The following is a 15743-nucleotide window of genomic DNA, read 5'->3' as shown; positions in this document are numbered from 1 at the left end:
GGTTTCAGGGAATGGAGATGTTTTACCTGAAGAAATAATGCTGAAGTGAAATACAGTATTTGTAATAAAAGTGTGTCGTTTTCAAGCTTGTGCTTTTAAAGGCTCTAAAAAGTTTAAAAACTTTTTTTTGTCGGGAAAAAGGAAAATGCCACAAAAGAAGAGCCTTAAAGAGAAAATATAATATGTGTCCGATTACATTCTCCTTATTCTTTGTGTGTAAGTCTCCCGTTTATCCAGTCAGATAATTTTATTAGTATTGACACCATTATGTTTAAAAATCTTCTTCAAACGAACACTTGAAAAGAACATCTGAATAGAAGAAAACCTTCTATAGACTTTTTGACATTATGAAGAGAACAATATAGTTTTCGTCCGTTCCTAATAAAAGAATATGTATCCGAAGATGCATTGTTTATACACAGTCTATGTTTCGTTTTGTCAGCATTTTCATTCTTTGTTATCCTTGTTAAAACCGGATATATATGCAAAAAAAGAAACAGTAGCTACAGCAATAACAAGAAATGATACCATAAAGAAAAAGTTATCAAGAGCTGAACTGACGTCCTTCCATGAGATAGTTGAATCATTTTGTGTACTTTCATATATCTGTTCTTCTATTGATTTATTACTTTCAACAGTGTTGGTCATTGGGCTTCTCAAAACAGATATTCTACCACTTATCATAGGACGGTAAACTTTTCCGCTATGCATCTGATGATAAGATTCAGTTATTACACTGGTGTTACTAGTGTAATTTTCATCATTGGCAATATTGTTTGCATACATTTCTGTTTTCTTGGTTCCTGGTTTGGATTTTGTTGTCAAATGTTCACGTTTTTGAGTTTTGTTTCTACACTTGCATTGCAAGAGTTTTGTGAAACCGGCAATCCATTCAGGAACAGGATCGTTGTCATCTTTGTAATACAGACGCACATTAAGAATCGTGACAATAGTAATTCCTATGCTTATTATCAGAACTGCTAGTAAATAGTAACCAAAAACTGACATTGGACTCGACGTTTTAGGAAGGTTATCTCCGACGAGCGTCAGGAAAACGGCAATAGCCAAAACGACTGTAATACTATAGGATATACGTTCACCACTTTCTACAGGAATAAGGAAAATCATTGTATTCAAAAACGCCATGAAAATAATCGGGAGGATTAACATTTACAAAAACATACATTGGTTTTCTTTTAAGATATAAAACAAAATCAATTGAATTGCCTCCATAACTTGTCTCAACACCAGAATGATAAAACGCCCATGCCCCGTTTTCTGAAAAGTATGATGTAAGCACTTTGATGCTCTGTAGGACTTAAAACTAGTTCCGTATTACTTTGGCCCCAGGGAGCAAAGTTAAAGCTACATTTATGTCTGTCCCATGGGTAAAAGGTCACATCCACACGACACGAAGCAGAGAAAACGTCAGCAGGATAATTAAATACTTCACCGTTCGACAAAGCGCGAATCAGCTGCCAATCATCGCCTATCTTCTCAAGTTTATTAACGTTGTTTACTAAAACTAAATTCGGTGTCCATACACTGTCACTTGCGATCACTAGTTGTTCAAGACCTCCATAGTCGTTTGGATCCCATCTCATAAACTCATCGGTCCAGTTTAATAGAAGAATTGCAGTAATAGTTAGCTGTTCTTTTACTTCATCGAATTCTTGAATTGACATTAGTTCGAACCCTACAGACAATTTTAACGGCTTGGATTGGTTTACTACAGGTCTTATACGTTTCTCGTAACCCAGCAATTTATCAGCTAGCAGCTTTTTTGCATCGTTTGCACTATGACAATAGATACTGCTTATTAATACGGAGAGACAAACAATGCGTTCGAAGATTAATGCGTACTTGGTCATCATTTATGTGCGTTTCATAATCCTGAAATATTGAAAAATGTATTCAAAAATACAACAGGCACACCAATACACAATTCTAAATAATTATAACTTGACTAATTGCCAAATTGGCTGAAGAGCAAGAGATAGTTCATGTTTATATGAGAAATAAGTATATTCTAAAAAGGGGGATATTTTAAACCTATATCAAAATATTTTCTTACATATTAATTATGAGAGTCATATGGTAAAAATAATACTGGGACCAAACAAATCAACTATCTAAATAAACCACAATTATATACAATGTAACCGAAGAAGACCTCGTTCCTTCTAGATTTTATTAAAAATTACTTGAATGTCATTGCAACGTCACCTTTATGTTTTTATTATTACAGGTAATCAAAATTCATTTACGCATTTACATACGAGGGCTGTACAAGAAGTGCAAGAAATAAGGTTAGTAATTATTTATTATTAATCATGAATATTTATTAAAAGTTGATATAATACACACTGTATTGATGCCTAATATATCCTTCTTAAAAGAAAACAAAAATCATTACAATTAAACACATTATAATCATCAGAAAACATAGAAATGTGAACATGGCGCAATCTGAATGTTGTCACATGGCTATAAGCCGTGACGTCAAAAATATACTAAAGTCAAACTCTTTGGCGCTTTGTGGAGTATAAGGTCTGTGTCTGTAAACCCAGTGGGTGAATAATTGTGTTTCGGTACTATAAGGAGTCTTTCTGTTAAGGAGTCTAAATCCTAATCATTATAAGAATAAGTTTTTAAATTAGATAAATACAATAAATACTTAAAACAAATCTTAGCTGTAATCATGATATTCACAATTATATTTTATTTTGTAAATTTTGTAAACAATATTTCAAGTTCGCACACAACAGCATATTTGTCTTTTTAAAGCGCCACGACGACGTAGAACGTTAACATCATGCGCATGCGCAATTATATCTTTAAAATTAGTCCAGCTTTCTAGAAAGAAAGCGTATGCATACCTCGAAAACATTTTTTAGCTGCACCGCTGTGAACTTTTTATGATCATTAAAAAAGCCTGATACGGTATATTAGATGTCATTTATTCAGTTATATTTAATTTTGTAATCTAATGGATGAAACATACAACGTAATGAAGTTATAAATTTGATAAAAGAACATGACATGTATCAGAATTGATACATATTCCGGGTAATTATTGATCATCTCTCGTACTAATAAACTTTTATAATAGGAAATCCTGTTACCTTGTCTCAAATCAAAACGAATGTGTCAATCTTGACCCCACAATGTACAAGTTAAACTCTTTCATTATCCTTGAATCTCCAATACTACAGACAAACTATTCATATATATTCCGTTTTCGTACAATTGTTTAAGAATTGTCCAAAAATTGTTGTTCATCTGTCGTTAATACGTATGACATTTAATTTTTAAAACATAAAAATTGTGGTTATTTTTCCACTCAACATGTCGAACGTTATTCTTTTCATTTCATTACTTTCAGTGAAATCAAATCATTACAGTCATTGTGCCTTTACAATAAACAGTGGATTTATGATGAATATTATATTAAATGTTATTAACAGTTTGTGAATGTTTAGTAATTTAAATGGAATGTCGATATGAATGATGAAATCTCTCTGGACAAAGCAAAAAAATGATTAGATATTTAGGTCAGATCTTCCTATACAATTTGCTATTCTGAATGATTTATATTATGGAACAAATGGTTTGATTGATTGCTTTTTTAAAAGTGGTAATGGGATCTATTTGTTTCGCGGTTTGAGATAAAGAGAATGTCCATAGATACAAAGTAATATATGAACTATGTAATGAAAAGATAAAATCAAGAATTCATTTTTTTGTTACAAAAGTGCGATCAATTTATGTTTTGTTTAGAGAGGTTTCAGGTTACAGGAAACGGCAGCAAAGCTTGGCAGGAGGTCTCAATTTAAGAACTATTTATTTGTAACGCTGATTTTTATGCATACCTGTGACCTTTACTTCACGAGGGTAATATACAGACATGTATAATAATATTCACTTTACGTATACCAAAGACGAACAGATCAAAAGAAGCACATTAAGATGGCAAATTACTAATTACATTTTTGGAAACTGTAACAAGAAAACCAAAAAATACAATTTTTTTTTTGAGAAACGAAATTGATAGCATATCTGATGCATGGCCTTTTAGTGACATTAATTCTTAATTAAATGCTTAAAAATGAAATATTGAGAAATGGTCGTGAACACAAATGCGTATTTTATTTTTTTCGTATTTTCACTGTATTTTTTATCATTGTATTGAAACATATCTTCTGTATTTTCACTGGTGTCTTGCCAGACTACTCTCTTCTAAATCCAGCCAATACACAAAATTAAAAAGAAATGCTCCATATTCATGAGGTTAAAAAAGAGAAAGGAGTATTATGATATAATAAACAGAAAATTCATTTACTTGGAAGGCACAGTCTGTCCCAGAAACAAATGTATGTTTATTTGTGTTAAGGAAGAGTAAACATGAGTTTTATTTTTACGTTGAAATAATGGTTTCAGGGCATTTGAGATGCTTATCACCTGAGGAACATAATCCTGAATGTGAAAATACATGTATTTGTAATAAAAGTAACAACAAAATATAACGAAACTAGTGGATACTATAGCAGGACAGCAAACATTTTAAGGGCTTTCAAAAGAATTATTTTCAACATTTCGGGGACATTATGGATCTTTAACTGACAAAAAGTTTTAGACATATTTAAAAAAAATATAAATAGTCATTCTTTTAATAACAACATATTCTACTATTTTGTTAGTTACATATGAAACAAGAAAACTTTATTTTGTTTAAACTCAAATTGATTCGAAACGAAAATACTTCCGTTTAAATACATCCATATCCATGTTCACTCTGATTATTAAATTGGACAGTAAAGATTGAAAATAATTTTTATTCTTGTTTTGATGTATATGTTGGTAATGTTTTAGAAAAGATACATTACGCATAGTTATTCACCTACAATACCGGATATGTGTATAAATATTATTTCACATGACTGTGTAGTGTTATATAAATACATATCACATCCAACTGTGGGTGCTAGTCTTGGAACACAATGTTCACCCAAGACAAGTAACGTACAGTGTCCTGACACTCTCTCGGACCTTGATATGTATACTTATGTAAATAAAGATTGTTTGCTTCTAAAAAACACACAATGACAGATATTCTTTACTGTTTGTGTTTATTTGTCAAGCGTATGCGTTTGAGCGCTCTAGAAATAGTCATTAAACTTTGATTTCGCCTGGAAAAAGTTCATTGTCACAAAAGAAGATCGTAAAAGAGAAAATGTGATGTGCCCGATTACATTTTCCTTATTCTTTGTGTTTAAGTCTCCCGTTTATCCAGTCAGAATACTTTAAAAGTATTGGCATCCTAATCTTTAAAAAGCTACTTCCAAAGAACTCTTTAGCTGAATAGAAGAAAACCTTCAATAGCCTATTTGACATTATAAAGAGAATAATATAGTATCGTTCGTTCCTATATAAAGAATATGTTTCCAAAGATACATTGTTTATACACAGTCTATGTTTCGTTTCGTCAGCAACTTCATTCCTCGTTAGTACCAGATATATATGCGAAAAAGGAAACAGTAGCTACAGCAATAATAAAAACTGACACTTTAAAGAAAAAGTAATCAAGAGCTAAACTGACATCTTTCCATGAGATAGTTTTATCATTTTGTGTACCTTCATATTTCTCTTCTTCTACTAAGTTATTGCTTTCAACAGTGTTTGTCATTGAGCTTCTCTGAAAAGGTAATCTACCATTTATCATAGGACGGTAAAACGTTCCCCTATGTATTTGAAAATACGATTCAGTTATTACACATCGTTATTTTTAGTGTAATTTTTAACATTTGCAATATGGTTTGCATACGTTTTTGCTCTCTTGGTTACTGTTTTGGATTTCGTTGTCGAATGTTTACGTTTGTGAGTTTTGTTTCTACACTTGCATTGCAAGAGTTTTGTGAAACCGGCAATCCATTCAGGAACAGGATCGTTCTCATCTTTGTAATACAGATGCACATTAAAATCGTAACAATAGTTATTCCTATGCTTATATTATCAGAACTGCTAGTAAATAGTAACCGAAAAATGACATTGGACTCGACGTTTTTGTAAGGTTATCTCCGACGAGCGTCAGGAAAACGGCAATAGCCAAAAGGACTGTAATGCTATAAGATATTCGTTCACCACTTTCTACAGGAATAACGAAAACCATTGTATTTAAAAACGCCATGAAAATAATCGGGAGGATTACATTTACAAAAACATACATTGGTTTTCTTTTAAGATATAAAACAAAATCAATTGAATTGCCTCCATAACTTGTCTCAACACCAGAATGATAAAACGCCCATGCCCCGTTTTCGGAAAAGTATGATGTAAGCACTTTGTCGTCTGTAGGACCTAAAACTAGCTCAGTGTTTAATTGGCCCCAGGGAGCAAAGTTAAAGCTACATTTATGTCTGTCCCATAGGTAAAAAGTCACATCAACCCGACACGAAGCAGAGAAAACGTCACCAGGATAATAAAATGTTTCACCGTTCGGAAAAAAGCGAATCAGCTGCCAGTCATCGCCTATCTTCTCAAGTTTATTAACGTTGTTTACTAAAACCAAATTCTGTGTCCATACACTGTCACTTGCAATCACGAGTTGCTCAAGACCTCCATAGTCGTTTGGGTCCCATCTCATAAACTCATCGGTCCAGTTTAATAGAAGAATTGCAGTAATAGTTAGCTGTTCTTTCACTTCATCGAATTCTTGAATTGACATTAGTTCGAACCCTACAGACAATTTTAACGGCTCGGATTGGTTTAGTACAGGTCTAATACGTTTCTCGTAACCCAGCATTTTATCAGCTAGCAGCTTTTTGCATCGTTTGCACTATGGCAATAGATACTGCTGATGAATAAGGAGAGGCAAACAATGCGTTGGAAGATTGATGCGTGATTGCTGGTCATATCTGTACTTTTTATAATCCTGAAAAATTGAAAGCTTTATCAAAGAATAACACAGACACAAACATATACAATTTTAAATTATTAGAACTTTACTACAAGCCAAATTGCCTGAAGAGCAAGAGATAGTTCATGTATATATCAACAATATGTATACTCTACAAATGGGGATGTTTTATACCTTCATCAAGATCTGCACGTACATATTGATTAGGAGAGTCAAATGGTAAACAGAATACTAGGACCAAACAAAACAACTATTAAAATAAACCACAATTATTTACAATGTAACCGAAGTAGAGCTCATACCTTCAAAATTTTACTAAAAAGAATAAAACTTGAATTCCATTGCAATGCCACCTTTATGTTTTTTATCATTAGAAGTAATCAAAATGCACTTACACATTAATATATGAGAGATGATCCAGAAATTGAAATAAAGCTGTAAATTATTTAATGATATTAATTGTATGTAATGAATATAAGGCATCAATATAGTGTTTATTATGTCAACATTTAATAAATTTTATTAAATGATGGCATAATAAACACTATATTGATGCCTAATTATCTTCTTTACAAGGAAACAAAAATCATAACAATTAAACACATTATGGTCACAACGTGCATATCTAAGAACAATTAGTAATTTAATAGATGAAACAAACAGTTTTATGAAGAAAACAGCATGACATTTATCAGAAACACATTTCGGGTAATTGTTGACCACCCCTCGTACTCTTAAACCATCACAATAGGCAATCCTATTACCTTGTCCCAAGTCAAAATGTGTCAAACTTGTCACAACAATGTACAAATTAAACTCTTTAATAATCCTTAAATCTCCAATAATGCAGACAAACTATTCATATGTATTCCTTATCCGTGCAAGCTATTTTATTTTTGTTTAAAGATTTGTCCCCAAATTCTTGTTCGTCTGTCGTTAATACATACGACATTAATTTTCTTAAGACATAAAAATGGTGGTTATTTTTTCTTCTCGGGTTTTTGAAACATTATTCTTTTCATTTCATTACTTTCAGTGAAATCAAAATCATTACAGTCACGTATTTGTGCCTTTAAAATAAACAGAGGATTTATGATGAATATTATATAAAATGTTATTAACAGTTTGTAATTGTTTAGTAAAATGGAATGTTAATGTGAATGATGAAATCTCTCTGGACAAAACAAAACATGTTTAGATATTAAGGTCTGATCTTCCTATACAATTTGCTATTCTTATTGATTGATTATTTTGGGAAAATGGTTTGCTTAATTGCTTTTTTAAGTGGTAATGGGATCTTATTGTTTCTCGATCGGTTTTAGATAAAGTGAATCTCCATAGATACAAAGTAATATATGAACTGTGTAGCCTAATGAAAAGATAATATCGACATTTCATTTTTTTAAGTGAGATCAATACATGTTTTTGTTGAGAGAGGTTTCATGTTACAGCAAACTATAACAAAGCATGGCAGATTTCCGGTACTATTTATTTGTAACGCTGATTTTTATTGCGTAACCATGACGTTTACTTCACGAGGGTATTAAACCGACATGTGTAATGCATGTATATTGTTCGTCTTTATGTCAAATGTATTATGTCCTAGTGCATTTCCAGTATTAAAATTTGTCAGTTTGCTTTTAAATTATCTTTTTTGTATATCTCCTGTATCAGATAACCGCCCTTGTTATTTTCCGGTTTGCATTCATTGTATTCTTTCATTGCAACATGTAGTAATTAATGTCATATCTGCTCACAACCATATAAAGTATATATTATTAATATTACTAGGATTATAACACTGCACTTAATCTTTATAACTAATAATATAATATTTATCAGACTTTGTACTTCCTTGACTAGACAGGTGTGAAAAATTATAAGACTCATACGAGTAGAGTATTGCGTTTATTTTCTGTGATTACTCACATTCATTAGAATTAGAAATATCAGCAACGCTACAAATTGTAATGGCGAAAACGTGGAAAATTTTGAACGATGTAACTTCTCGTATAAAGAAGGCGTCGCAATGTTCAATTACTAGTCCTAATTTAATTCTGCTCAGTAGTTAACCAACGAAACAACAATTTTAGATATGAATATTATAAGCCACTTTTGCTATGTAAGAGGCACACTATGCTTTAGAAATCCATGTTTGTTTTTAAATATTTGAAATGTCAATAATGTGTTTAAAATGTTTTGATAATGGACTTAGAACATGGTAGATGTTTAACAACTGAAGAAAATAGCACTGTTTGTATTTGAAGTAATGTGTCAGACATGTAACAAACTGAACACAAAGTAGTATTTTGACTGCCATACAAAACATTTATTTACTATTTGTATACAAAAGACGAACAAATCAAAAGAAGCACATTCAGATAGTTCATCTATATAGCAAATGACTAATTACCTTTTTTGGAAACTGTAACAAGATACCAAAAAATAAAATGTTTTTGAGAAATGAAATTGATAGCATATCTGATGCATGGGCCTTTTAGTGACATTAATTCTTCATTAAATGCTTAAAAATGAAATATTGAGAAATGTTCATGAACTGGAATGCGTATTTTTATTTTCCGTATTTTCACTGTATTTTTTATCACTGCAGTGAAACATATCTTCTGTATTTTCACTGGTGTCTTGCCAGACTACTTTCTTCTAAATCTAGCCAATACACAAAATTAAAAAGAAATTCTTCCTAGTAGAGAAAAAAGTATTATAATATAATAAACAGAAAATTCAAGTGTTTTCTATTTACTTGGAAGGCACAGTCTGTCCCAGAAACAAATGTATCTTTATTTGTGTTAAGGAAGGTTCATGAGTTTTATTTTTACGTTGAAATAATGGTTTCAGGGAATTTGAGATGCTTATCACCTGAAGAACATAATGCTGAATGTGAAAATACATGTATTTGTAATAAAAGTAACAAAATGTAAACAAGGTAGTATGTTTGGTTTCCATACATAATACAAAATCACTGTCACAGTAACTGTACGAAATGTTAAAAGGCAACAATACCAAAAGATGGTTCAGGAAATAGACCAAAGACCGGTGGATACTATAGCAGGACAGCAACTATTTAAAGGGCTTTCAAAAGAATACAATTTTCAACATTTCTCGGACATTATGGAGCTTTAACTGACAACAAAGTATAGACATATTTATTAAAAAATATTAATAGCCATTCTTTTAATAACAACAAATTCTACTTTTTTGTTAGATATATTTAAAACAAGAAAACTTTATTTTGTTTCAACACAAATTGGTGCAAAACGCAAATACTTATATTACATCATACTAAATATCCACTCTGCTTATTAAATTGGACAGTAAATATTGAAAATGATTTTATTCTTGTTTTGATATATATGTTGGTAATGTTTTTGGTGTTTTCTATGAGTAGATACGTAATGCATAGTTATACACCTACAATACCAAATATGTGTACAAGTATTATTCCACATGACTGTGTAGTGTTATACTTCACCCGAGACAATTAATGTTCAGTGTCCTGACACTCTTCCGGAACTTGATATGTATAATTAAATTAAGAAAAAACTCTTTGCTTATGAAGAACACATAATGACAGATATCCATTGATTTTTGTGTTTCTTTATCAAGCTTGTGCGTTTGCGTGCTCTCGAAATAGTCATTAAACTTTGATTTCGTCTGGAAAAAAATGCCACAAAAGAAGATCCTAAAAAGAAAACATGTTATATGCGTCCGATTACATTTTCCTTATTCTTTGTGTTTAAGTCTCCCATTTATCCAGTCAGAATATTTTAAAAGTATTAACATCATAATCTTTAAAAAAATCTACTTCAAAGAACACTTTAGCTGAAAAAAAAACCTTCTATAGACCATTTGACATTATGAAGAGAATAATATAGTTTTCGTTCGTTCCTATATAAAGAATTTGTATCCGAAGATGCATTGTTTATACACAGTCTATGTTTCGTTTTGTCAGCAACTTTATTCCTTGTTATCCTTGTTAGTACCGGATATATATGCAAAAAATGAAACAGTTGCTACAGCAATAACAACAAATGACACCAAAAAGAAAAAGTTATCAAGAGCTGAACTGACATCTTTCCATGACATAGTTTTGTCATTTTGTGTACCTTCATATTTCTGTTCTTCTACTGAGTTATTGCTTTCAACAGTGTTGGTCATTGACCTTCTCTGAAAAGGTAATCTACCATTTATCATAGGACGGTAAACCGTTCCCCTATGTATTTGATAATAAGATTCAGTTATTACACCTATGTTATTAGTGTAATTTTCAACATTTGCAATATGGTTTGCATACGGTTTTGCTCTCTTGGTTCCTGTTTTGGATTTTGTTGTCGAATGTTTACGTTTGTGAGTTTTGTTTCTACACTTGCATTGCAAGAGTTTTGTGAAACCGGCAATCCATTCAGGAACAGGATCGTTTTCATCTTTGTAATACAGATGCACATTAAGAATCGTAACAATAGTTATTCCTATGCTTATTATCAGAACTGCTAGTAAATAGTAACCGAAAAATGACATTGGACTCGACGTTTTTGGAAGGTTATCTCCGACGAGCGTCAGGAAAACGGCAATAGCCAAAAGGACTGTAATGCTATAAGATATTCGTTCACCACTTTCTACTGGAATAGCGAAAATCATTGTATTCAAAAACGCCATGAAAATAATTGGGAGAATTACATTAACAAAAACATACATAGGTTTTCTTTTAAGATATAAAACAAAATCAATTGAATGGCCTCCATAACTTGTTTCAACACCAGAATGATAAAACGCCCATGCCCCGTTTTCTGAAAAGTATGATGTAAGCACTTTGTCGTCTGTTGGACCTAAAACTAGTTCCGTGTTAACTTGGCCCCAGGGAGCAAAGCTAAAGCTACATTTATGTCTGTCCCATGGGTAAAAGGTCACATCCACCCGACACGAAGCAGAGAAAACGTCACCAGGATAATAAAATGTTTCACCGTTCGGTAAAGCGCGGATCAGCTGCCAATCATCGCCTATCTTCTCAAGTTTATTAACGTTGTTTACTAAAACCAAATTCGGTGTCCATACACTGTCACTTGCGATCACGAGTTGCCTCAAGACCTCCATAGTCGTTTGGGTCCCATCTCATAAACTCATCAATCCAGTTTAATAGAAGAACTGCAGTAATAGTTAGCTGTCCTTTCACTTCATCGAATTCTTGAATTGACATCAGTTCGAAGCTTACAGATAATTCTAACGGCTTGGATTGGTTTACTACAGGTCTTAAACGTTTCTCGTAACCCAGCAATTTATCAGCTAGCAGCTTTTTTGCATCGTTTGCACTATGACAATAGATACTGCTGATTAATAAGGAGAGGCAAACAATGCCTTGGAAGAATAATGCGTGATTGCTGGTCATATCTGTACGTTTTATAATCCTGAAATATTGAAAGTTTTATCAAAGAATAACACAGACACAAACATATACAATTTTAAATTATAATAACTTTACTAATAGCCAAATTGCCTGAAGAGCAAGAGATAGTTCATATATGTATACTCTACAAATGGAGATGTTTTATACCTACATCAAGATCTGCTCGTACATATTGATTAGGAGAGTCAAATGGTAAACAGAATACTAGGACCAAACAAAACAACTATTAAAATAAACCACAATTATATACAATGTAACCGAAGAAGAGCTCATACCTTCAAGATTTTACTAAAAAAATATAAAACTTGAATTCCATTGCAATGCCACCTTTATGTTTTGAATATTAGAAGTAATCAAAATGCACTTACACATTAATATATGAGAGATGACCCAGAAATTTAAATAAAGCTATTAATTATTTAATTATATTAATTGTATATACTGAACATTTATTAAATGTTGACATAATAAACACTATATTGTTGCCTAATATATCTTCTTTACAAGGAAACAAAAATCTTAACAATTAAACACATTATGGTCAACACGTGTATATCTAAGAAAAATTATTAATTTAATAGATGAAACAAACAGTTTTATGAAGAAAACAGCATGACCTTTATCAGAAACACATTTCGGGTAATTGTTGACCACGCCTCGTACTCTTAAACCATCACAATAGGAAATCCTATTACCTTGTCCCAAGTCAAAATGTGTCAAACTTGACACAACAATGTACAAATTAAACTCTTTAATAATCCTTAAATCTCCAATAATGCAGACAAACTATTCATATGTATTCCTTATCCGTGCAAGCTATTTTATTTTCGTTTAAAGAATTGTCCCCAAATTGTTGTTCGTCTGTCGTTAATACATACGACATTAATTTTCTTAAGACATAAAAATAGTGGTTATTTTTTCTACTCGGGATTTTGAAACATTATTCTTTTCATTTCATTACTTTTAGTGAAATCAAAATCATTACAGTCACGTATTTGTGCCTTTAAAATAAACAGAGGATTTATGATGAATATTATATAAAATGTTATTAACAGTTTGTAATTGTTTAGTAAAATGGAATGTTGATGTGAATGATGAAATCTCTCTGGACAAAACAAAATCATGTTGAGATATTAAGGTCAGATCTTCCTATACAATTTGCTATTCTTATTGATTGATTATTTTGGAAAAATGGTTTGCTTAATTACTTTTTAAAGTGGTAATGGGATTTAATTGTTTCTCGGTTTTAGATATAGTGAATCTCCTTGGATACAAAGTAATATATGAACTGTGTAGCCTAATGAAAAGATAATATCGACATTTCATTGTTTTAAGTGAGATCAATACATTTTTTGTTGAGAGAGGTTTCAGGTTATACTATAACAAAGCATGGCAGAAGGTCTCCAGTACTATTTATTTGTTACGCTGATTTTTATTGCATAACCATGACGTTTACTTCACGAGGGTATTAAACCGACATGTGTAATGCATGTATATTGTTCGTCTTTATGTCAAATGTATTATGCCCTAGTGCATTTCCAGTATTAAAATTTGTCAGTTTGCTTTTAAATTATGTTATTTGTATATCTCCTGTATCAGATAACCGCCCTTGTTATTTTCCGGTACTTTTTTCTGTATTTGCATTCATTGTATTCTTTCATTGCAACATGTAATAATTAATGTCATATCTGCTCACAATCATATAAAGTATTTATTACCCCTCACTTTTTTCGTAATGCTAATTTCCCATAGGCCTCTGGGAGTTATTTTTACTGTTAATGCAAGTGTACCACGTGACTAAGAATTTTGTACTGTTACATAGGTAACAGTATTTTTTTAAGAGGTCACGTGGTCTATTTCCTAAATAAAATGACATAAAATGGCCGCCATTTTTTTCTCGATTCATTCTTATTTTCAACTTTAAACCACGATAGAACATCAATTTCTCCTCTGGAGTCCCTATGACACTCATAAAATTTAGTTGTTTGCACCCTGGTGTGCTTTTCGCGTATAAAATATCTTTTTGCTGAATAGTCAAAAAGTGAACATCCGTTTTCAACGGAAGTAATTGCAATGTAAATAATTATGTGTCAAACTGGAACATGCAGACGATTTAAGCATGCAACAAAGGATTATTTAACAAATTTAATCAGTGAAACGTTACAAATATGGTGGACAGACATAGGATATCATCGTTATTTTGTCAAAAACCATGCGAAGAATATTCTGGAAACAGAAGGATCAGATTTCACAGATCATAACCGTGTAAATGGGTTAGTGTTTTGTTTTCTAAACAAAAACCTAGCTTATTGTATGTTTATGATTTGTAGATATCATCACTTGCTTAAAGGATAAAAGAAAAAGAAAACTTCTCAAGTAGGCCTACAGTAAAGTACACTTAAAACTTAAAAGGTAAGGACAGTTTAGTTATTGTTACTCTTGGTTTATTTTTGTTACAGTTAGATTCAGTTGACAATTTCAGATCATCTCAGTATTTTTGTTCGGGGTAATAAAATAAATAACACATGGGTTTGTGAGTAACAGTAAAAATATCATCCCTCGTAAAAATACTGTTACCCTCGGCTACGCCTCGGGTAACAGTATTTTCCTCGGGATGATATTTTTACTGTTACCCACAAACCCATGTGTTATTTATATAATATTATTTATATTACTAGGATTATAACACTGCACTTAATCTTTATAACTAATAATATAATATTTATCAGACTTTGTACTTCCTTGACTAGACAGGTGTGAAAAATTATAAGACTCATACGAGTAGAGTATTGCGTTTATTTTCTGTGATTACTCACATTCATTAGAATTGGAAATAACAGCAACGCTACAAATTGTAATGGCGAAAACGTGGAAAATTTTGAACGATGTAACTTCTCGTATAAAGAAGGCGTCGCAATGTTCAATTACTAGTCCTAATTTAATTCTGCTCAGTAGTTAAACAACGAAACAACAATTTTAGATATGAATATTATAAGCCACTTTTGCTATGTAAGAGGCACACTATGCTTTAGAAATCCATGTTTGTTTTTAAATATTTGAAATGTCAATAATGTGTTTAAAAAGTTATGATAATGGACTTAGAACATGGTAGATGTTTTAACAACTGAAGAGAATAGCATTGTTTGTAATTGAAGTAATGTGTCAGACATGTAACAAACTGTACAAAAAGTAGTATTTTGACTGCCATACAAACCTTTAATTCACTATATGTATACCAAAGACGAACAGATCAAAAGAAGCACATTGAGATAGTTCATCTTTATAGCAAATGACTAATTACTTTTTTGGAAACTGTAACAAGATACCAAAAAATAAAATGTTTTTGAGAAATAAAATTGATAGCATATCTGATACATTGGCCTTTTAGTGACATTAATTCTGTATTAA

General features: G+C 31.5%; 2 protein-coding genes across 2 annotated transcripts; both read right to left on the bottom strand.

Moving 5' to 3' along the window:
- Positions 1–447: 447 nt before the first annotated feature.
- On the bottom strand, positions 448–1128 carry LOC132733622 (acetylcholine receptor subunit alpha-like). The gene has a single exon (XM_060720284.1). It carries the CDS (start codon positions 1126–1128, stop codon positions 448–450), a length of 681 nt encoding a protein of 226 aa, XP_060576267.1.
- Positions 1129–10891: 9763 nt separating this feature from the next.
- On the bottom strand, positions 10892–12050 carry LOC132733621 (acetylcholine receptor subunit alpha-like). The gene has a single exon (XM_060720283.1). It carries the CDS (start codon positions 12023–12025, stop codon positions 10892–10894), a length of 1134 nt encoding a protein of 377 aa, XP_060576266.1. The 5' UTR covers positions 12026–12050.
- Positions 12051–15743: the final 3693 nt, after the last annotated feature.

The sequence above is a fragment of the Ruditapes philippinarum genome, unplaced genomic scaffold, assembly GCF_026571515.1.
Source record: "Ruditapes philippinarum isolate M1 unplaced genomic scaffold, ASM2657151v2 ctg1089_1_1_1_1, whole genome shotgun sequence".
Taxonomy (NCBI): Eukaryota; Metazoa; Mollusca; class Bivalvia; order Venerida; family Veneridae; genus Ruditapes; species Ruditapes philippinarum.
The sequence above is the reverse complement of the archived record's forward strand: the minus strand, read 5'-3'. Positions and strand labels throughout refer to the sequence as shown.